We start from the raw sequence: 23,703 nt of genomic DNA, 5'->3' as shown, positions 1-23,703 counted from the left end.
AGTGAGAGTTAGGCTCATAATTATCTTCTGAGCATCCTGGAAAATGTTACATTGGTTGAATCCAATTAAGTTAAAACTTAGCACCTTTAAAGGGCTTCCCGTTTTTAACGGATGAGACAAATGAACAGTGTTTTTCTCAGAATACAGAAAGGAAAAGATGGCAATGAGATTTAATTAATTTTCTCTGTGTTCCCATTATCATTTACAAGTCAAAGGGATGCAACAGGCCAGATACTCTGGGCTTTCCAGCACTGGTTGATGCAAAACCTACACTCAGCTACTAACGCTGAAGAAAGGTTATTTGGACTTGACAAAACCTGAAAGCTGCTCGTGTCAGCAGTGTCCTGCCTCCCCCTGATGTTGTCACACTAAATGCTGTTGCTGCAAGAAAGATTCTTCTCCTGTCTCTGGTGACCAGTGACAGGACCCAAGGGAAAGGCATGAGGTTGTGTCAGGGGAGGTTTGGGTTGGATATTAGGAAAAGGTTTTTCACCCAGAGGGTTGTTGGGCCACTGGAACAGGCTCCCCAGGGCCGTGGTCACAGCACCAGCCTGACAGTTCAAGAAGCCTTTGGACAATGCTCTCAGGCACATGGTGTGACTCTTGGGAATGCCCTGTGCAGGGCCAGAAGTTGGATTTTGATGATTCCTGTGGGTCCCTTCCAACTCAGAATATTCTGTGGTTCTGTGATGCACATTTCAGGGGTTCTGCCTGGTCCGGCTGTACCCCTGCTCACATCTTCTGTGAGCAAGAGGCCGCTCCTCTGCTCTGCTCTGCTCTGCTCTGCTCTGCTCTGCTCTGCTCTCTCTACGGGGAGCCATAGAGAAACAACAGCCAAGAGGGTCTATCAGGTGCCACACATCTCTTTTTTTTGTCCCACGGCAGGCCATCCTCATCAGTGAAGTGGGGAAGGAGACCATTTTGTACACCTGGGAGTCTTAGAGCTGGAAGGGGAAAAGACAAGAGAGGGGCCAGGAAGGAAATATGTCCCTAGAGAAATGAGAGAGGGGCAGGAGACAAGTACAAGGTTCTCATCCACCATCCTGTGCAATATCACCCTTCATGACGAAGTTCCCCAAGGAGGGAAGATTGGTAGGGGGAGGGCACAAAGGGCATCAGTGGCAGGAGGGAGGAGGAACAGCCTCTGGCACACACAGTTCACTGTGCTGAGAAGGGTTAACGCTGTCATGCTGCTGATAACAAAACGTTTGTTATCACAGTGTGTCAGATTCAAGTGGTATCTGCCATGACTTGCACACAAGATCACACAGGGGAGGGAGGCTGAACACGGTCACGTCCACAGTCAGCACAGCTCTGCAAAACCACATATTTTATTTTTGCTAGGAGGGGAAACTCATGCTTTGCTGACACCACTTCCCCAGTAAGGTGATGTTAAGCCAGACTGGAAGATTTGCACACAGCTCTCTGACAAAGAAAATTGTGTGTCAGGAAAAGAACAACATTATATGGCAAAGCTCAATGACCCTAGGAAATAAAACAGCCCTTCCATGAAGACTGGTGATGAATCCCCATGGATGTGAACCAGGGATTTCCATGTAATGGGGGCACTGGTTTGGGGTGTTCCATTATCCCTCTCCTGTTTCTGTAAAAGCTGCTGCAACTGAGTGTCTTGAGGGTCTCTCTCCCATGGCCAGGGCAACGTGTTCAGCAGTTGTGGGAGGGCAGGAATGAGAGATGGCAAGACAGAGGTGGCATGATCCAAGCTCATGTGTCCTTTGGAAAGAAAGCTGGAATATCTACAATATTGGAGGAGCTTGCTGGGATTGTGCTCTGTGGCGCCGGCCGACTCCAGCATCATGGCAAAGAAAATTATATTATGTAATCAGTCTAAGTTTGGACTGACGGAAAATAGAATCAGAATCCCTATTTCCTTTTCCGGACCCTTTTCTTCTCAAGTTTCTTTCCCACCCCATCCATTGCTACTTCCTATGTTATGTTTGGTCTTGTCTCTTTACCATCTGCACGAGCGAGCTATTTCCATCCATGGCACACTAACAGGAGCCGGAGCATCCCGGCCACACCAGACTCCTGAGCTTGGGGAAGCCCCGGAGCGCCGGGAGACCGGGAGCGTCCGCCCCCCCGTGACGTCACAGCCCAGCGCGCGGTATGGGCGTGCCGCCCGCGCCCCCGGCGCAGCCAATGGGAGTGAGGGGCGTGTCCCAGAGCAGCCAATGGGAGCGCGGGGCGTGGCAGCGGCGCGATGGCGGCGGGGCTGTGCTGGCGGGCCGGGCTGCGCGCGGGGAGGCGGAGACTGTGAGTGACGGGCGCGCGCGGGGCGGGGCGGGGCGCGCGGGACCCTCGGGGGCTCCTCCGCCGGAGCCGCGCGGGGCCTTCCCCGTGCCCGGGGCCTTCCCCAGTCCGGGGGCTCCCAATTCCCGCCCGGTGCGGGGGCGGCCGCGCCCGGGGCCACGTGGGAATGGGAATCGACTTCCTGCCCTAGTGGACGGTGTCCCTGCCCACGGCAGGGGAGTTGGAATGAGATGGGCTTTTAGGTCCCTTCCCACTCAAAACTATTCCGTGATTCCTCCAGTCACCAGAACACTGCCCTTGCCTGGTTGTCCGCCTTGGTGCAGCTCCTCCCCGGAGAGTGACCTTGGCTCTTTCCCGCTGGGCCCCGGGCCGAGCGGGCCCCTCAGGCACCGTGCCCATGTCCCGCAGCGGGACCGGGGCCAGGGCGGGCCGATCCGCGCCGCGGGCTCTCCCGCTGGGTTAAGAGCAGCCTGTGCTGCATCGGTGGCCCAGCACAAGCGGTGATGTGGGCAGAAGCGGCTGTCAGACGCCCCTCAGCATCCCTTATCCCGGGCCTCGGGAGCCCGCGGTGAGCCCCCGCGCTGCTGTGGGGCAGGGCCTGGCTGTGGGAAGGGCTTGTAGGCAACCTGTGTCCACTTGTCAAGGGCCCGACATCACCAGGTGCTTTCCCACAGGTGGGTGAACAGCTGTCAGGAGTAGCACGCGTGTCGGGCGGGACGATAGGAGAAACTGCTTTAAACAGAGGAGAAACTCTGCTTTAAACAGAGGATGGCCGTGCAGCAGTGTGCAGGATCAGGCTGTGAGTGACAAGTGCCATGGAAGACAAAGGCTCTGCTGCATCTTCCTCCTGGAGATGTGTGTAGGTTTGAGGTCCAGCTTTCTGCCTGCAGGTGTGTGCTGTGCCTGCGTGTTCCCGTGGGCAGAGAGTGGCTCTGCCAGAGGGAGTGATGGCTCTGTGCTCATTTAAGGCAGGTTTTCAACAGCACTGCCAGAAGGAGAACACTTTTTTTTTTAAAGTATTGATATTAGGAAGGCAATCAAGTGTTAATTCATTTTAATATCAATATTTAAAGCTTTGAATTCTCACATTCTCTGCTGAGACCATGGTTCTGTAAATATTTTATAGCTGAGTGACAAAAGCCTATGTGGTCTGTAAAACTGTAATGTAGATGTTACTGCGAACATGCAATATTGATGCTGGTGTTCTTGGGGAACCTCAGGGACAGCTGGAGTGCTTTGTGCTGTGCTAGAGACACAGTGAAAAGCCCAGTAAGTCCATGGCAGTCATTCCTGCCCAGAGTAACTGTCCTCCATAGCACCCAGGGTCATTTTTCCAGCCTACTCCTTCAGTGTACTTTTACAGCTAGTCTCTGGAGAAGATGCATGCATGTACATGCTTTTTTTTTTTTTTTTTTTTTTTTTTTTTCCTTGTTTTCACCCCTTTTCCCCCATATTAGTGCAGAATCATAAATGCCACGCCTTGCTATTTCTGGTCATGAGGAATTTTGAATATTCATACTGTGAGGGGAAGAGGAGTCTACACAGTGTGAGGGCAGTCAGGTGATGACATTTGTGTGTGCACAGCATCTGTTCAGGGCTGGGAAAGAAGGCTGCCTGCGTGCCTGTGGTGAGGCTGCTCTCTTCCAGCTGTGGCTCAGAAGAGGCTTCCTTGGCTGGTGCTGCTGTGGGTTGGGACATGCTGCCAGGCATCACAACACCCTTGCATGACTCCCAGAAGACGTGATGGCCTCCCTGGTGGTCGGATTTGCCTGCTCCTTGTTATCAGTGCTGCTGTGGAACCCAGGAGGCCACTGGGCAGGTTGGGATCACAGAATTTTGGGCACCCAAGCAGTCAGAGACCAGAGCAGGATGAGGCATGAGGAGTCCTTGCTCACCTTTGAGCTAGGCAGCCACGGGGCTGTGTGCACTTGGAAGAGAAAATACAGGGACGACTTCAAATATCAACAGTCAGTGAACATGTTGATTGGATTTAATTAGGAGCTTCCCGGTCTTTAGCAGGAATTGGCAGGTGCCACTTGCACCAGACTATAATTCTTGTGTCCCACAGAGCTCTCTGCCAGGCTGTTGGGTTGGGACCCTAATTACAGCAGGTACCCCCAATGTGGTGTGGCTGCCTTTCCAGCTGCTGCCGTCCTCTCTTCATGTGCATGCTGCTGCCCCTGTGAAGCTGGGGGGAAGAAGTGCTGCCTGGAAAAGGTGGACCAAGTATTTGTGTCATTATCAGGCAGGTACCCAGAGCCAGTTTTTCTTATTTGCTTTGTTCAGAGCCTACTGGGCTCTCCCTGCCTGTGAAAGATTTTCATATTTGAAGAAGTTAAAAAACTCTTAATCCAGCTGTTTTTTAGTAACAAATGTAGTTATTTTTTCTGTTGTTCTCTCTTATTGATTATGCTGTAAGAGAAGAGCATTGCGCATGTAAGCACAGTCACCTTTGCCCTCAGCGAGCCAAGTGCACGTCTGCCTCGCCCATGTACGGGAGGGTTTTATTACATGTATTCATTTACATGGGTTATTCCTGGCAGATCCATGCCCGCATGCCTGTGCTAAATCAGTCAAAGGCAGCATTCACATCTCAGTGTTATGCTGCAGAGTATGGAATATACAGTGTGGGCACATACAGCCTGTCATGCCAAAGATGCAGACCCTGGCATGCCTGCTAGGAACAAAGGAACCTCATGAGTACTAACCCCCTGTCAGATCTTCTTCAGAGACTGTGCCTATCTCACTTAAAATTTCTAGCACTGGGAGTTTCTTCTCTCATCACCAATTGCCATCTTTCCTCCCAGGAATCCACCACTCCTGTGTCCGGTGTTCCAGGCTCCAAGTCTATGTCTGCTTGCCAATTAGTGAAGATGTTGTTTTTCATGTATTGGACACTGGAGGGTGCTAATGCAATGGGAGCTGAAATTGTTCTAGCAAATTAAAGGGTTCCCCTTTGTTAGTTGTGAAATAGTTTTATTCTTTGTTGCAGGGTTTAAATGGAAAGACATGAATTGTGGTCCTTACCAGTTGCTGATCCTGTTCACCGTGTGTAGAGCTGTGACCAAGAATATCAATAAAGTGTTATGTCTGTGAGGGACTTCTTTCCTTAACCTCTATCCAAAAAAAATTACTCATTTTATGTTCTACACATTTTTAAGTGTGTCTTTCGAGATTATGGCCTCGGGGTGAAAATTATTTGAAAGTGTGACTTTCTAGTGATAAAAACCACTTTATCTGGCAGAATTGTTGAGCCGTATGTGCAGTCTGCTTTTCTACAAGGTCACTTTGGTTCACCTAAACTAATATGGTTGTGTTGCTAGTGAGGTGAGAACCTGATAGTAGTTCACATTGGGAAGGGAGGAGACACCCTGAGCACCACTAATCAAGTCCCTGGCACTGCAGTCCTATCTCTGGGGAAAGACCTGATGGAGCCTCAGTCTACCTTGTAACCAGCATCACTGGGCTGTGTGTGAGGGCATGTGTAGGATGGGGCCTTCCATCAGCCATCACTGCTAGGCCAGGTGAAGCACATTATAAAACTGAGCCTTAGCTATGGTGTTTGAAATTCACTCACACATTTTTATCAGGTTAAAGTTACACTGAGAGGTCTTAGAGTGAAGGAGGTATTACCTGTTCGCTCCAGCTCTCTGCTCAGTCAGGTGTCTGCGCTCCTTTTTCATTGGCAGAAAGATCTGGGGCCAATATAAAGTCTCTGTTGTGCACTCTGGCAACTCCACAGTTGGCATTAAGGACTGTGAAACTACTGCCCGAGCCAGTTTTCATCCTGGCAACAGCAGAGGTATGATGATGGATAATTAATGCTAATGAGAAGCAGGGTGCAAAGCTGAGCGTGTCCAGCTGATCACCACTGGCAACTTAACTGGTCAGCTTGTGCTGTTCTGGACAGTCCTGTGTGGAATTGTACCTGCCTTTGCAAACTCATAACCCAAATAAAAGCCTGTATTTGTAGAATGTATGAGCAAACAGAACTGGGTACAAATACATATTCCCTAGAAGCCTTTCTTGTTTGATATGTATGGCAAATGAGTTACTCCTCTGTCTCATTCCTTTTGCAAATTACTTGGGCTGTCCTCTCTTGGAAAATGTTGTTATCTTGCTGTATTATATCAGTCAGTTTTATTCTCTCCCAGGTGTTGAGGTTTGCTTACATTTGGCTGGTTCAATTTTTATTTCTTTTACAAATACGCCGGTTTTTTTCGTAATTCCTCCTCGAACTGAAGATGTGTATGAGCACTGGAGAAAGAGCCTGTGGATGAGGAAACCAGAATCTCCAGTTCTGATACCAGTGGGGTCCTGCTGTTCATCTTGCAATCAGAAGCATAGACAGTTTCACAGCAGAGTTGTCTGGGTGTTTATCAGAAGCAGCAGAAACGTATCCAGTTAAAAGTTTTCACTTCATTTCCCAAGAGTTTTAGTATCTTACCTGAATAAGGTTGTAAGGGGATGTGAGCAGAAGAGCTTTTTTAAGTCATTGTAATAAGTAGTGGTACTGAAGAGACTCTGCTTAAGAGTAGTCTAAGCACACAAATGAAGTCTAAGCAGACAAAAAGAGATCTGCTTGACAGTATTGGTCAGGTTTACCAGCTTTTAAGAGAAGACTGCTTCTTCCATCACACCTCCATGTTTACAAACAGAGAGCCAGGGTAGGCATCCTGGTGTCATTTCCAGAACCAGCGTGCTAGCTGTGGTGCCAAAAAGATTTGCATTTGTGCATTTTATGTAGATGGTGTCCTAACTTAAAGTGGGAGACCTTTCTCCAGGAGAGAAGGTTAGTGGGCCTGCCACCAAACCTGTGTGTGTGATTGCGCTGAGTTTAAGCACTGCCAGCTGCAGGATGACATCTTGAAGTCCAGTGCTGGCCCTGCATGGGAAAGGAGGGTGTGTGTTCCCTTGGTGGGTGCTCAGTGCCTTCCCTCATTGAGTTTTCACATACTTGTGCAGTATTTCTTGGCTACTCATAAAAGCTAGGTGAGTGGGGTCCTTGGAGTTTTCATACCTGTTGGGGACATTGGGCTGCTGTACTTGAAGTCTCTTGTCTTAAGAGCCATTGTGGCAGGTAAAAGGCCCTTGATGCTAAGAATTTTGTAGAATTTTTGCTGATGAACTCCCATGTACCTCCTCCTGTCCTCATGTGAGCTTCTGGTGGTGGTTTCTCTTGGACCCCTTTCTCACACATCCCTGAGTTCTGAACTTCCTTGTTTGGAAAGGGGAAATACTCAATTTGCTGTGCATGGAGGTGTTTCTGCAGCCACTGCCCTTTTATGCACTTCCCTCTTCCGCCCCACAAGGCTGAGGAGCACAGCAGGTCTGCAGAAATTTGACTGCAAGTGGGTCTGGAGGTCAGCTTGTGGTTACTTAGCCCCGGGATGCTGAACAAGTCTCCTTCATATATTTTCCCTTATTTTCTGGTTGGACCTATATTTACTTCTCAGGTCTCCCTGTGCTCTTTAAATCTCCTGGCATCATTGGTGTAAATAGGAATTGCCTGTCCCTGTGAAATGGGCATCTCTGTGGCTGCTTGCCCTGCCTTCTCTAGCTCTTTGTGGGACAGGGCTGTCCACTTGTTATTGGCTGTGTGGCCAAACCCACCTTCTTCTCTGCCTTTTTAATTAAAAATGGTTGACATCAGGGGCTCTGCAGCAATGAAAGGGGAATGATGAAACTTTGAAGAATTTGGGGCATAAAGTTGATCTCTAAATTTTAATGTACTCATTGCACTTAAACAGTTGATACATTTTATTATTGAGCGTTCAGGTGACCTAATTTCCCTTAGTACTGTACATTTAGCTTTATACATCTGCACCTAATTTGTAAAAAAGGACTTAATGAGAAACTTCAAACAGTTTAAATGTCAATTACAAAGAAAGCGAGGTTTTAAAGTTCCAGTAATCTGTCCATATTGGTCATCGAAACATGATCCCAGGTGGACGTTAATTCAAGACAGATGGCATTCCAAAGGCACAATTACAAAGAGCTTATATATTTTCAACACTAACAAGCTGTCACGCTATGTTGTAGCTACACTTCCAGTACTGTATAAGCACAATTGCTGCTTTATCTGCTGCGGACTCGGTAATAAAGGGGTTTGATTCCCCACTCTTGATATTGTCAGTGGGATTTTTGCAGGGGTGAACTGGAGAGCGGGGTTAGTTAGTGTGAATGTCTTTCATCTGCTCAGCCTGTTGGGTCAGGGGGTTGTGGTTTTTTCTATGGTTTTTGTTAAGTTGGTGAAATGCTCTTCAAGCGAAGGAGGGGAAATATTTCATATGGGCATAACAAGACTAGCTCATCACAGCTATATTTCTATTTCCTGGCAACATTAATTAACTTCAGCTGCTTATCAGCTGCTGGGCAATAGCTGTGATGATTTGTTAAAACTCCCAACATCCTGGATGTTTTCAGTTAAAAAGTCATCTGAAAGCCTTTGGAGTAATGCACATGTTACTTGGAAGACTGAAGTCCAAGGGATTAATAGTAGCTTGACTTGCAGTGGTGTAAATAGGCAGCAGCTTGGCTGCAGCCAGGCAGGAGGGCTACACCCTGGGAAGAAGGCAGTTGGAAATATTTTCAGATTTCTGAAAATATTCCTAGGCCCAAAGGCAGAGGTGGAGGAGCAAGGTCAAGAATGAAGCAAGGTCAAAGTAGGGTTTCCATTGGACTGAAACATCAACATGTGCAGTGGTTGATCTAGAAGTAGATGCCCCTGGCCATCGCAGAGGGTTGAACTAGCTGACTTTTAAAGGTCCCTTCCAACTCAAACTATTTTATGTGGTAGATGGCAAGGTTTGTTGTAGAAAGACAATGTCTGGTATCCAGTTAGTAGTTGAGGTGGGCAGTCATCTGTGTAACTGAATGATGAAAGTTAATTTGGCATAATTGCCACCGACTTTTTGTTTGTTTCTTGAAACCAGGTCATTAAAAAGCAAGACTTGCGTGTCTATGACTAGACGGTGTTTTAATAGGCTTTAAAAATTCTGTGCTGTTAGCAGCAAGATTAATAATGCTCCTCAGGAAGGTTTTTAAGCTCCTGTGGGCACGTGTGTCCTCTAAGAGGTGCTGAGAATTAAGAGCTTATATTTATGCTTGTTTATCTACCTTTCATTGGTAAGTGGAGAAGAAAGCAGAAAGGCTAAGATGTTCATCCTCGGAAGGCAGGAGTTAAATGGTAAGATTACACTCTTTAGTTTTTGTTTTTCATTAATTAATGTTATAATTTTTTTAAAGCATCTTACCTGGCTTCCATTTTTAAAGGAGTTGTATGTGCTGTTTGAAATACGCAGCTCACCAACAAGCGAATTGGACTCCTGAGCCACACTTGAAACAAAATACCAATTTTACCTGCAGTTTTACTAGGTTTCCTGGTTTATGCAGTGGCATTTGAATGGCCTCTAGTAATTGTTTTTAGCAGGAAAAAAATTCTAACAAAAATGAAAAACACAACTCAAAACTCATTAGCACTGTATTTGGCATGCCATGAATCGTTAAATCTTTATATAAACGCAGAAGTAATTTGTAACAAAATCCTTTCTTTTTTTGGAAAGACTTTCTTTTGACTTTTTGTTTGTACTGCTAAGGTGCAGTATGTTTTCCAAACATTGTATATTATTACCAGAATAAGGGCAGAACAATCAATGTTTTAATTAAATATTATCTATAATCCTTGCATGTTAGATATACTTGGTTGTGGTAAGTGAAAATTATTAGGTGCAAAAAAAAGACTAATAAATACTTAGAGTCTTTTTAACCTATTTTTTTAACCTAATTGTGTGTTGTTCTCAAGAGGTTTCCCCTTGGATTTTCCCAGTGCTTATCAGGGGAACATACTGAAGTATTTTTATTTAATCAGGCTTCACTTTGAGAGTAACTAATTGTTCAAGTCCAAGTGGGAAACTTTCTTGCACCTGGAAAATTAGGAAAGCAAAAGATGTCCACATCCTTTCCCTGGTGGTTCTTCACCTGTGAATTTGAACTGCAACGGTAGTAAAAGTTTTGTGGACCTTATTTTATGTGAGATCATTAAGCGACAGGAGAATTCAGGACTAGCTGCCCTTCATAATTCAGGATACTGAAAGGTGCCATTTATAAGCTCAAAGTGCCTGCAGGAAGGCAAAACAGGCTTGTAAAACCCATGCTCCAAACCCTGAAAGGGAACCGGTTTGTATTGCTGGTTGCAGCCTTGGAGTGGCAAAATTGCAAAGGTGGTGGGATTTGATTTTAAAAAATGGGCAAACACCTGCCTTTCATATTTCATGTAATAACTTGAGTTTTCACATTTCTTGTGTTGATAACTCTTTTTTCCCAGAACAACCCCAAAACATCCCAGGCAATGATCCCAGTAAAAACCTTAGCAGTTGAACTGCCCAGCTGTTGGACTTACTGTCTTCCCTGTTACAGCCCACTGTTTTGCTGAGGTGTTAATTTGGCTATAAAATAAGTCTGTCCTGACTTTTTAATAATATTTTGCAACTGGTGACATTTACCCATGATATGGGCCAGGCATTTTGTAGGGAGAGCTCCTGCCTCCTTACTGCTTGAGAAGGTGTAGCAGCATGTACCAACACTTGAAAAGGGGTGATATGGTAATATGCCATTGTTTCAACTCTGAACAGGCAATGTAAACTGCAAAATTTACAATATGCTAGGGCTTTATGGACTTAGAAAGCCTGAAAGGCAGCCCAAGGAAACACTGAGCCCAGTGTTTTTTATCAGAGCAGGTACTGCTTTCCTTACCTGCTCCCCTTTTAATCCTCAAATAAGAGCTGAAACCCTTGTTTTAAAGTTTATGACCAAAATGTAGCAATTGCTGCCTGGAATGAGCCATCCCTATCCATATTCTTAAATGGCTGGGGCTGAACTCCTCCAGTCAGGCCAGAATAAGCCAACAATTCATGGCCATGTTAAAATCCTGAAGTGACTGAAGTTACCTGGGTGCCCATTTGCACCATCAGAGCCCAAATGCCAGTGGAGACAAGAGCTGACTGCACATCAAGTCTGGCTGCAGCATCTTTGCTTTGTTAAACTAGATTAGTCCCACACCTGCCTGCTTATGCATGCCTATTCCAGAAGCACCTGGCTGTGCAGTGTGGTATCTAGCCTCTCATCCATCCTCACATGGATCATGTAGGAGCCAGTGGAATGGCTTTGGAAGCACATCAGTTTTATTCCATTTTCTGATGCTGCTTTTGTTGCCTGGATTGATGTGTTCAGGGCCCCAGACACTGCACTGAGCTCATTGTTACCCCAGGCTTTTGCAGAGCTGACTGCAGTCCTCAAACCTTTATATCCACTATTAAAAGGCAGTAATGTGACTGTTTATGTTAGAGCCAGGTGCTTTGCTGCCTGTGGACATGCTGTTACTTGACAAAATTTAGTATTTTTTTAATTTATGATCCGAATGTGGTGAATATACTTACCTGAGGACCTTACTCTGCGTAAATGGCCTTGGGTGCCTTCAGTCACTGCTCAGATTTCTGTGGGGGACTTTTTCTGGCTCTCTGTAGGGATGTGTCCATGACAGCATTCCTGTTATTTCTCTACTTCCTTTGTGAAGGACATAAGGTTTCTAGATGGCATGTTATTAATATATTTTAAATTACATTTTTGGGGAATTTATTGTTCAAGTTCTCTAACTTGTAGTACATTTCTGAATTCTGTGGGTTCCTTTATTTAGGCTTTATATATGAATGCATGTTTTGTGGGCTTATTGCCTTAACCATTCACTTGTTTTGTTAAATCTCTAGTGATACTAAAGCACTGAAGGTGCTTTGGGTTGGGCCAGCACCAAACTGACTTTGGCATACTGGAAGTATAAAATCTGTTTCCTTACTGACTGGGTTTGGGTTTTTTTATTATTTTGGGAACTTGATAGATGTGAAAACCATTTAACAGTTGGGTTTTTTTTTTACTTTCCTGTTAAACTGAGCTACTGAGGAAATCTTCCTACTGCTACATACTGCAATATGTCAGAAACACCGTTATGTTATAGTTGCATCATTATCTAAAGGAAAAATTGAGTGTGGGTTTGAAGTCGACAAGTGATGAAAGTAGCCCTGAGGTTGTCAATTAGAAAGCTAAGGCCTGGAACTGATAAGTTAATGGCCAGTCCCCTTCACACCCCCTGGCTTTGCTGCCTGCTCCCGTCTCACCCTGCAGCAGCTTTACTGCTTGGAACAGAAATAAAAGGCTCCCATTACTTTGTGTCCCAAAATTTATCTAACTGATCCGATTCACTTAAAGTCTTGGCTGACTTGTGTTCTTAGTGTGGACAGGTAGATAAGTAAGGAGAAATGAGATGCAGCAGATAGAAAATACAAACTCAAAATCATCCGTCTCTGTTTTTTATTTTTAATTAGTTTATTTTTCTTTAAATGTTGAACTGTTAACATGGTTTTTCAGACCATCCTCTTGCAGTACACACAGCAAATTTAGCAACAGTGCATAATTTTAACTTCTACTGTATGTTTGTTTGCAAGTTTTAAAACCTGAAACTTAATGGCAGCCAGTTGGAACCCATGTGTGCCTGCTAAAGTGTGTTGCATGAGGGCAACATGTGTGGTTTTTTGTGAAGGGAAATACTGGTTACCACAGTTTATAATATAATGTAATATAATACAAACTGTTTCTATTTTGCTTGGGCAGGAGGGAGCTAATGTGTTGCCATCTCTCCTGGGGAACACTCTCTGGGCTTAGATAAATAGATAAATCATGTTGAACAACAAACAGGACTTAGTCAGATTTTAATGATTCTTGGGGTGCTGTGTGGTGAGAACAACAGTTAACTTTATGAAAATAATAGTATTAGAGGTAGATATAATTCAAACAGGCATTGTGCAAAACAAAAATGGAATTTATCTTCAGTTTTTGAAACTTCATGTACAGTGTAAGTTTTTAAGGCTTGTAAAAGTTCACAGTTGGGCACCTCCTCTGCAGCCTGAGGTTTTTCTGTTATTGGCACTACTTCAGTGGCAATGGAGAACCAAGATTTTTTCCAAATAGCCCTCTCTCAACCTAGAGCAGATAAGTAATAATCATGAGTTTGTGAAGGCAGTTTAATTTGTAAGGACATTCAAGTTTTTGACCTTTCTAGTAGTTTCACTGTAACCAGCAAACATCTGTTGAGTAATAAAAGAATTGTAGTTGCTACTTACATGCCACAATCCAATGAAACGGTGCTCTGAGCAGGACTTCTGCTCTGGAGTCCATCTCTCCTCCAGCCAGATTTCAAACCATGGAGTAAATCTTCTTCTAGTTTAATTCCTGGGAAAAGAGACGTGACATTGTGTTAAACAACTCAGCATGGGATGGTGTTTTCTCCTGATGTGGCAGCTCTGCCTGAGACCCACAGGGTTGAGGTTTTCAGTGCTTCCCCATAGAAGCAGTGCAGAAGAGGTAGTACATGATTTTCCAAAGGCACATATTCCTTCTGTGCCCTACTTTAACTTACTCCTTGAGAGACATGTTTCACAGTACCCATAAATAATGAAAATATGCAATGACATTTTTAATTAGAGGCTTTGTTTTCCTACACACTGTGACGCTGGTGTTTCTAGAGCTACAGGATAACCTCTTGTGGTGGCCTGCTGCAAGAGAGGTTATCTCAAGATGAAGAGTGCTGTATCTAGTTTAGCCTGGTTCAGGTATCGCATCTACCAGAAAGTGTAATTCTGCAGTTTCCTCCTAAGATGATCCTTCCCTTGGATTGCAGTTTTGTCTTTGCAGGAATCTCTAGGTTTTTTTGAATGATGTTCTGAAAGTTAGTGGTGTTGGGTAAGAAAAGCTCCCGTCTTTCTGCATTTTTCTTCTCTTACCCTCTTTCATACAATTTCACTCACCCGTCAGCCCAGCAGGGCTGTTGTGCAAGGTACATCCACATGCTGTAAGGAAGCCTGTCAGCCAAATTTTGGTGGAGCCAGTCAACTGTTCTACAAAAGGCAGACTGATGCCAAAAATCATCCATCTCTCTCAGTGGGTTGGGCTCTGCTCCTCTGGGATTTTTTCCCCTCCCCTTTTGTTTTTACTATTGGTTAAGTGTGTTTTCACATGCATGACACTCTTTCAGCTTGAGAGTCCCTCTCTTGCTATGTTTCTTTACTCTTGTCATGCTTTAAGCACATCCATGTCTTTCAGTGTGGATGGTTTGATATGTGTGCTCTTTGCTCACCAGTTTACACCAGTTGCTTCCACAGCACATGAGGCACAGCATGCTGAACCATGCCTGTCTTAGGGTAAAGGCTGTGGTGCCCTACAGAGAGGGTACACATTGAACTTGTCTTTGTCCCCCTTTCTCTACCCAAGGAGGAAGAGACTTATTTTAGGAGGAAAAGTTTCTTTTTTGTCTGCAATGCTGGATCCACATAAACTCTTTGACTCTTTAGAAGTTTGGCTGTGTTGGATCCCGTCTATCTGAAGGTAGGAAAGCCTGGCCTCAGAGCTTTTGATGCTATAAACTTTAATCAAAGGAGCTCCTTTACCTTCTCTGCCAAACAGAACCTGAGCAGTGCTTCCTTCCCTTTTGAGTGCTCTCAAACCCTATTTCACATTCATCTGGCAAGATAAACGTAGGAAAGAAATGAAAATGACTTACCAAAAAGTGGTGTGGCATTTCCCAACATTTCTTTTCATTCCAGTAGGGAACCTTAAAATAGGGAAAACCTTGCCTAGAATCAGTAATTTGGAATGAATGGAACCATGTCTTATACAAAACAAATCTAAAAAAAAAAAAAAAGAAAAAAGAAAAGGAAAACAGCAACACGGTGTTTGCACGAGGACACATTCAGGGTGTGAAAGTTGACTTGGCATTTCCAGATTTGTAATTTCTAAGACAAAATTGAAGTGCACTGTGGTCTTTATGCAGTCACAATGGATTTCCTTTGAGTATATGTGAAATGATACAGAGCTCAGTTAAGTCAACCTCATCTTTAATGTCAGTATCATCATCTAAGACACATGCCATTGGCAGGATGTCTTCCCACAGAAACTCAGCACTGGTGTTCCTGAACAAGACAAACCAGAAATGAATGTGCTCTCAAAGGGTTGCATTTCTTTGGGCATTTTTGCCTTGGGTATTTTTTATCAGCTTCTTTGACCACTTTTGCCTGGTATATTAACCTGAAAATGCAACCAACAAATGGCAGAATCTAAGAAACAAAAATACAGATGACTAAAACATGATCGTTTACATTTGTTATTGTACTCTATGACTATATAAAATGATACCGATTTTGCAATGGTAATCGCTAAATTAAAAGGTTTTCAACCTAAGCATAAACTTGCTGGGGCAAACCAGCAACAGTTTCTGGTATTGTAGACCACAAATATGTTGGGAGGCCTTGGCTTCAGAGACAGGATTATATACCCCTGCCAGATTGAAGTGTTGCAATGCCTGCAGCGTGGAGAGTGGTGCCTGCAGGATATCTTCACTCCACAACCATGAAGGGAATTAGTTTAGGAAAGAAAGACATTGAAAATTTTTAACACTTTAGACACTGCCAGATTCTTTTTCAGACCACTTTCAGCTTGTTTGCAACTGATAAAAATTATGTTGGCATCTTTGTATAAAATACATAAGATGTAGGTCTTGCTGCTTTCTGCCACCAGTAATGGTAATGCTGGCATATTCCTCCATTAAAAGAAAAAATTCTGGAACTGAATGATAAGCAGAGAGCTGAAGTCAATGAGATGGCAACAACTTTGTGATCAAGAAATAAATAAGAAAAACAGTTTTCAAAATTATGCTGAATGTATTTATTCTTAAGAATATGCCTATTAAAATTATAGCAAATGCTAAATTTACTGTAATCTGTTTAAATAATAATCCCCCAACCAAAATAGAAACAGTGCTTCCAGGTTGTGAATTGAACCATTCAGCTGATGAAAGTCAAAGTCTAAACTCTGGAAATCCAAAGTGTTTGAAGTATTGTGTTGGCTTTTGAGATCAGTAGCCTCCTCTGCAAGTACCAAGAGAATATTTTCTTCAATATATTCAATTAGCTCAGTTAAATGACTAATTTATTCAAACTTGACCAATTGAGAGTTGAAAGAAGCAGAAAAGCTTGTTCTTCTCTACCAATCTGTGAATAAAAGCTAATTATGAGAGGATTAGATTTGCTAATACTACAATATTGGAGGATATTAAGACCAAATACTAGATTGGTGCTAATTCTAGCTAATACCAAGTTATTTTAATAGATCATTTTTTAAATCTAATCACAATTTTTTTACAAGTCTAGCTTCTCTCAGATAGTGCTACGCAAGCAATAAACTGTCTCATTATGTTTTGAATTGCATTCCAGTTTTCATCCAAAGAAACATAAATTCTAAGTAAACACAAAGAGATCAACTAGTAAATAAGAATTGTGCCATACATGGTTTTCTAATAAAAACAGTAAAATTAATCTGAAAAAATGTATAATGAGGTATAGAAAAGTTTAAATATATATCAGCAGAGCTACTCTGTCCTTCTGGCTAGCAATAAGAAGTGCCAAATTTAGTGTAAAAGCTATATTTAGTTACAAAGCAACATACTTTAGTGGTTACAAACTGAGAATTAACCTTTCTCCAAGAAAATAACTAAAACCTTTACATGGGAAAACATGCTTCAAATTAATTATCTTACTCAAGGTTTCCCATTTGGTAGTTTATTTTTAAGAAAAGTGACTTGAAAGATTTAATCCTGCTGAAAGTCATTGATAAGTAAAGTACCTACAAGCAACGATAAATATCACTGCAAACTTCACATGAGGATTCAGAAATTCAGCCAAGAAAGCGATGTCAAGAAAATGTGAGGATACAATTTTTCAATCCTGTCCATAAACATTTGGTATACAGGACACCCCACAATGAAATTTAATTACCTCTTCTGCTGGTAGGATCACGAGAAAAAACCTTGCTTCAGGCACCAGCAGAATGAGGTGTGGAGCACACGATGGAGTGTCTCGGTCATCACGCCTTTGCGGCAGAGACACTGCTGAGTCCTGCTGCCTTTGGTCCACGGTGTCCCAGACACTGGGACAGAGCCATCGTGGTTCCTCTCATCTACTGGTCGCGTTGGAAGCTGTTCCTGTAAATGCCAATTCATAATCTGTCATCAAATGGCTTTGAAAAAACACTGCTTTCAGTTGCTGTTTAAGAATCATTTCGGCAATTTCCCACAGACAGAGTCCCCAGGTGGTGCTGAGTTTCTAAGAGGTGGTCCTTCTCCAGCAAGTTATGTGACAGGGTGGCTGGATGAGTTTTTCTCACCTCTTAGTCAAGGTGAATGACTGGAGCAAGAGAGACCAGTGCTTGGTGCAGTGGTGACAGGCCAAGAAGCAATCTTAGGGTGCTGCAGTATCCCATTTGTGCACCTGCTGCTGTATGCCTGGGTAGCATCTTTATGTTTTAAGCTCTCATCAACGTGGGTTCCTCATCTCCAGAGGAACAGATCCATAAGACAGCTGTGTAACTTAGGAGTATCACACTAGTAAGTAGAAAAGGAATTTATATTTTAAAGGACTGGACATTTTGCTGGATAGAATGGCCTGTTTCCCTCAGCTCCCCCTTTTCCCAAGGTTATTTCCCAAGGTAGCCCTGTATGTGTCCTGAACCTCCAGGAGCCTCCTGCTGATCACTTCTGTTGCTGACATGCCTGGGAGAGGATTTTTCTTAACTGGCCACCCAGCCTGGTGCTCACTACTGGAGGCACAGCAATGCAGCAATGGGTGTTTAAGGATGAAAAGCCCAGATGAGCATGTTTACATCCCCAAAACTATTAAGACGAACAGGCTACGGGTTCATCCCAGCCTCTGTTCTTCTCTGCAGCCTCCCTTGCTGGGCTCTGGGATCCACAGCCCTGCTTGGGCATTCACCGTGACAGCGACGAGGCTTTACATCTTTATTGAACTGTAACCGCCAGTGGAAAGGGCGCTGAGATAAAGGCTGTGTGCTACCTGCCCTGGGTGTCTGCCCAGGCTCCAGATTTATAAATATGCTATTTCTTTGCAGCCCCTTTCAAGTGAAAATCCAGATTTTGCCATCCCTCCCTCAAATACATCCACTGTGAAGTTTAGCACAGTATTTAAGTTTCTCTGGGCTGATTTTCAGGACAACTTGGACCTTGATTTTTTTTTTCTTGTGATGTTTCTAAAACTGGCAGAAGAAGAACTTTTTTTAAGCCTGCATATGCTGCAATGAGTATTTTAAAATAAAGATTTTTTTTTTTTTTTTTAATCTGTAAGCATGTTTAATGCTTGTATAAGGTGCCAGATTTTAATTACAGTTGGCATTTATAAGTGTGGTGCTGGCAATGGCAACCATATTGCTGAAAAAAGGCATAAATTTTGACACTGGCAATATGGGAACCCAGCATATGAGACTGTAAACCTCATTGCTTCCTGTTTTAATATGCTGCTTTAAGGGAAGGACTTTTAATGGTTAATATTTAACTACAACATTTAGGGTTTGATATAAAGTTGTTCTAATTTCAAACTATTTAGTAATTTAGGTCCTATCAAAGATCAGCTTAGGTAATAACTTTCTATTAAATAGCCTTTAAATAAGCATGCTTAAAGTAGGGAAAATAAGATGCTTCATTACAAGAAATGAGGTTGGCATCTACCAGGTTTTCCATTAAGTTCCAGGTCACAGACAAATAAAGGAAGTATGTTAGAAAAAAAAACCTTTTTAAAAATAATTAGGGAGATGTCTGTTTTGTTCACCAGATGGAAAATCAGTAGTTGTGGGTGGTCTGTGCTGGATGGGGCATCTCACAATTGGCAGAACTATGCCTTTAACTTTTAAAGTCCTGGGACAAAATGTGAAAGTAATTGACTGTGCCGAATGCTCTCTCTCTGGATACCTAGCATGCCTTTAAAACCAAGATTTGGTGAGTTTCTGACTTTTTTCTTCCTACGAATGCTCAAGCTGTTGTGTCTAGTATTAGGCCAGTTGGGTATATTTTTGGTAGCTGTTTAGTGGGGCTGCTGTCTTTTGTGTTTATGCCTGCGTGTGCCTGGATCTGCCTGCACACAACTGAAACACCACAGCTTTGCACTTAATTTTCCATTAACACAAGGTTTTCATAATATTGTCAGTGTTTGCTGTGTTCAGGATATACATAGCTGTTGGTTAACATTATTTGTTTCCTTCCTCTAGTTCATTCAATTTTAAGGAATTTAAATCTATCCACTTGCCAACATACTAAAGAAAACAAAATTGCAATCTCATTTTCACAAATAAGAATAAAATTCCTGGTTTAAAATAATTCAGGCATTTGCAAAAGTATTAAAAATCCATAGTATTCTTTCTTTTTAAATGTGAATAAATAAATCCAAATGTGCATGTGTGGATAGTATGTGTAAGATATGCATATTAATTACGGTCATTTATGAATGTATTAGAATCTTCTTGGTGCAGTTTGTAATTTTGCTTGCTGTTTTAGAACTCATACTTATAATTTCAGATTAATTTGAGAAAACAGTGTTTTGAATGTGGAAGATGGGTTAAAAAATCCTTGTATTCACATTAGGAATAACAGATTTTATTATCTGCACTGCCATAAGAATGTAATCTGTTCAGGGGTGACCTCTCGAAGAATGAGACAGAACCCATTTATATCACAGGAGGCAATTGCTTTATATTTACCTTACTTTACAGACAATTTTTTTGCAGTTATCTATATGAATGGTCACAGGGAATTGTATGTGTGTGTTATATCTATATTGTAGCTTGTGTTAAACCGATCCCCACACTTATTATGTAGAAGCATTCTTGAAGATAAGTGAGGCACTCAACTTAGTGCCTTCTTTGTAAAATCCCTTTTGCTATGCATGACATGTACTCTGTATTTTTTTTCCTTGCAGTAAATTATAAAGCTTTTTTCTTTCCATGAATCTCCTTCCAAGAAAACACATACAGCCTAATAACACTCGCCTTGAGGACCGTGCATTGCCTCCACTACAAAGACGTGTTTTCATTGAAGAGATAATTATAATATGGTTTAATGTTCTTGTCAACCCTGAAACACTGTCCCTAAAGAGTGCTATTCTGGTGGATGTCTTTTTGAAGAGAGCTGAATGTGGCTAAGAGAACATACACATAGCCACACACTTTTCTGATAAACCAGGACACATTTTTAATGCAATAAATGCTTTCTGAAAAGAATTATATGTTTTCTAAGATATAATTCAGAAGTGCACCCACCACCAGATTCCACTGCTAAAAATACAGAACATTTTTGTGAATTTATTTTACTTTCTTCTCTCCCCATCCCCCATAATATTTATACACTTTAAATCCATTATGAGAACATAAACTCACAATAATAATTAAAATGTTTTTAACGTGCTTTGAGGCACAGACTTCAGATGAGTAAAAATGCCCAAACTGGAACACAAATGGTTCTTCCCAGGCAACAAACACACTTGGCTGTTAATATGCTGTAATTTTCTGCTTTACTTAGTAAAAACAGCAATTACTTATTTGTTCCATATCCCCCCCCAGCACAGATGCTCCTCAGTCTGTCCATGTTCCGAGCACCAACGGGCTGCGTGCGCGGGGCCGCGCGTGCCTGCGCCCAGCGCGACGCGGGGCAGGTTTGCTCCCCGCATGCTGCACTGCTGGCAGCATTATTTATTTGCCACGGATGCTGCTTTGCCACCAGCCCAAGACAATGGTGTGCTGGAAGCGGCTGGGGCTCGGAAGGCCTTGCTTTGAGCTGTCTCCCCTGCTGAAGAAACGTTTCCAGGTGCTTTGCCAAACTGACCTTGAGAAAAGCTGGACGGTCACACCAGTTAAGGCTGAAGTCCAGTTGAAGAAATCTTTAACATAGCTTTTGCTGTCTTGTCTTTTGTGGTTGTCTGGTGCTTGGGAACGGTGTCTGGTGCTGCTAAAAGCAACGTGGTCTAAAGCCAAAAAGGAGGAAATGGAATCACAGGGTGGCTGAAGGCAATGCACAATTCCCCTTGGCTTCAGGCTGTCTGGGATTTCCCCCTTGGGTTTCAAAGACCAGTTAAAGGCTGACACACCACAAAAAGTACATATGACCAAAAAAACCCCCAAAAAGCTAAGGACAACACAATTCCCTCACTCCTCACACTGTTAGTGTAGACCAGAAATTGCGTGGCTCAGCACAATGCAACCTGCCGCTGAATCAGGTGCCTGGGACCTTGAATTTAATACCTAATTATTTTTAAAAGCTACTGTAAAATGAAGAATATGAGGGAATATGTTAATTAATTGAAAGGCATTCTAGTAGATATTTAATTAGCATAATTCTGGAAAGGTAGTACAAAAGAAACACAATCCCTGGCAAAAGTGTATCATTTGAATCTTCACTGCAGTTATCCCATCGTAAGCAATCAATTTGCTTGCTCTGAAGCCAATGGGATTTTTTTTTTCCTTTGAGGAGAAATTACAAAGTAAGGCGTTAAATTAAAATTGTAAATAATCTCTCTAGAGAAACTTTTCACTGCAAAAATTTCCTCAACAAGCAAATGTTAAAACGTTTATGGTGCACAGTTTAAAAATATCCTTGAGATTTTTCCCCACAGGCTTATATGTTCAAGATAGAAAGAATAAGCAAGTGTTTCTAGCAGATTTAACATTTTATCATCACAAGTATGTTTTGGTTTCCCCACCTTTTTTTTTTTTCTTTTTCTTTTTTTTTTTTTTTTAATGGAAGAAAAAAAGAGCCAAAAATTACAAAACCTTAGTTAATGAATGCAGATGCAAAGGGGCACAAAAATGAAAAATGCCATTTTCCCATTGCCTCTTCTTTTCATAGCCTTGAATTTGTTACTATGCACACTGTCTTTAGAGTTTGTTTCTTTTCACAAGATATACTGTGTTCCCACCTAATCTTTTTTATGCAAAAGATTTATCTGAATGCTTAACATTTTGTTAAGTCTTGGGTTTGGGGTTGTTTGGTTTTGTCTTTTTTCCTAAACCATCCCTTTTGTTTTTTGAACAAAAAACTCATCGTGGGATTAAATATCTGACAGAAACATAGAGTACTTTGCCAATAGGCGAATATACATTTGTTTGGTAATTGTATTTCCTCTTTTTCTTTTTTTTTTTTTTTTTTCCAGGCTACATATTCAATGTATTTTAAATTTTGTTTTGTCTTGTTTTGGCTATGATGATGTCACATATAAATCCACTGTCACATTAGATCCTACTGCAGTCACAGCTAGGGCTTGGTGATTTCTGTCCAACAGATAAGTATTCTTGTTGCTGAGTGTCCTCACAAATTTCTCTTTCTGAGAAATGGAGGATACTTCCCTGCAGCCTGTTTTGTGCAGTCCTCCCCTTGCTATCCAGAAGCACTCATGCCAAGGCAATGGCATGCCTGCTCTGCTCCTTAATATTCCACTCACCTTTTCCATGGATCCTTGCAGATAAGGAATCGTTAAGCTCTAAATGCTCTCAGTGTTTTATTTAAAGTAATCTTGATTTCCAGCACTTAATATTTGGGAAGGCGCTTAACTTCCAGTTCACATCCAAATGTTGATATGGAGAAAACAACTGCATGGAAGGCTGCATTGTTGAATGCTGATGACCAAATCTGGTTTAAGTATGTAAATACTCTCTCTGACCGCATTTCCTCTGGAAATTCCCATTGGTTGCATACTGTTGTTGTGAAATGTAAGCTGATTCACTGATAATTTCTTGCCTTTTAAAAGACGAACAAAATTTTGCTGAAGTTCTCTTTTGGTATTGTTAACATTCTTTTCTTTTATGATTCTGCCATTCTTTCAGCCTCTGTATCTGCCTGCCCACAGCATTCTTAGGAGTGTTCTTTTATAAGGGGAGCTGGCAAAGTCTTGCAGCAGCTCAAAACAGCTTCATTAAGGTTGGAGAGTAAAATATTCAGAAGTTAGGAAATGTCAAAATTAAGATAGCTAGTGGAGTTAAGTTCAGCCCCGTTATATATTTGCTTGATAGCACAGTCTTTTAAGATCACACATAGCTTTTTCCACAGGACCCCTGCCTCAGCTAGTGAACAAGATGGACGATGCTGAGTTAATGAGCAGTTATTCAATATTTTGTTTTCTCCTAATTTTTCAATGTGTAGCCCTAGGCCTTATTTACTGCACACTATTGAAACCCTGCTGTGAAGACAGAATTGGTAATTTCCTTATGAGCTTTTCTATGGCACTTATTGCTATAAATATCTGAATGCTTAACAAACATTAATTAATTTATCTTCAGAAAACCCTCAAGATAAAAAGGGCTGATTTTAGTTCTGTTGTACAAATACGAAGCGAAGGCATACGGAGATGAGAGTCATGAGTGTCCCATAAATTTGGGTGCTTTGTTGTCAGCTTACAGTTAAGGAAGTAGAGATCTCTCTTCACCTGCACTATTTTACTTTTGAACATCCAAATAATTTTAATTCTGTGCCAAGCAGAAACTTCTAAAGAGACTCACAGA

The 23,703-nt window shown here is 42.4% G+C and overlaps 1 protein-coding gene across 2 annotated transcripts in view; it reads left to right on the top strand.

The window, feature by feature from the left end:
• The first annotated feature begins 2,197 nt into the window (after nt 1–2,197).
• Nucleotides 2,198–23,703, top strand: part of CLYBL (citramalyl-CoA lyase) — a 166,041-nt gene continuing 144,535 nt past the window's right edge. For both annotated transcript variants that reach the window (XM_083854490.1, XM_083854489.1), the window contains exon 1: nt 2,198–2,274. In XM_083854490.1, coding sequence (XP_083710616.1) covers nt 2,222–2,274 — 53 coding nt within the window. In that variant the 5' untranslated portion in view covers nt 2,198–2,221. The remainder of the gene's footprint in view (nt 2,275–23,703) is intronic.

Source organism: Zosterops lateralis (assembly GCF_965231275.1).
Source record: "Zosterops lateralis genome assembly, chromosome: 2".
NCBI classification, from domain to species: Eukaryota; Metazoa; Chordata; class Aves; order Passeriformes; family Zosteropidae; genus Zosterops; species Zosterops lateralis.
This window is presented reverse-complemented; position numbering and strand designations above follow the sequence as displayed.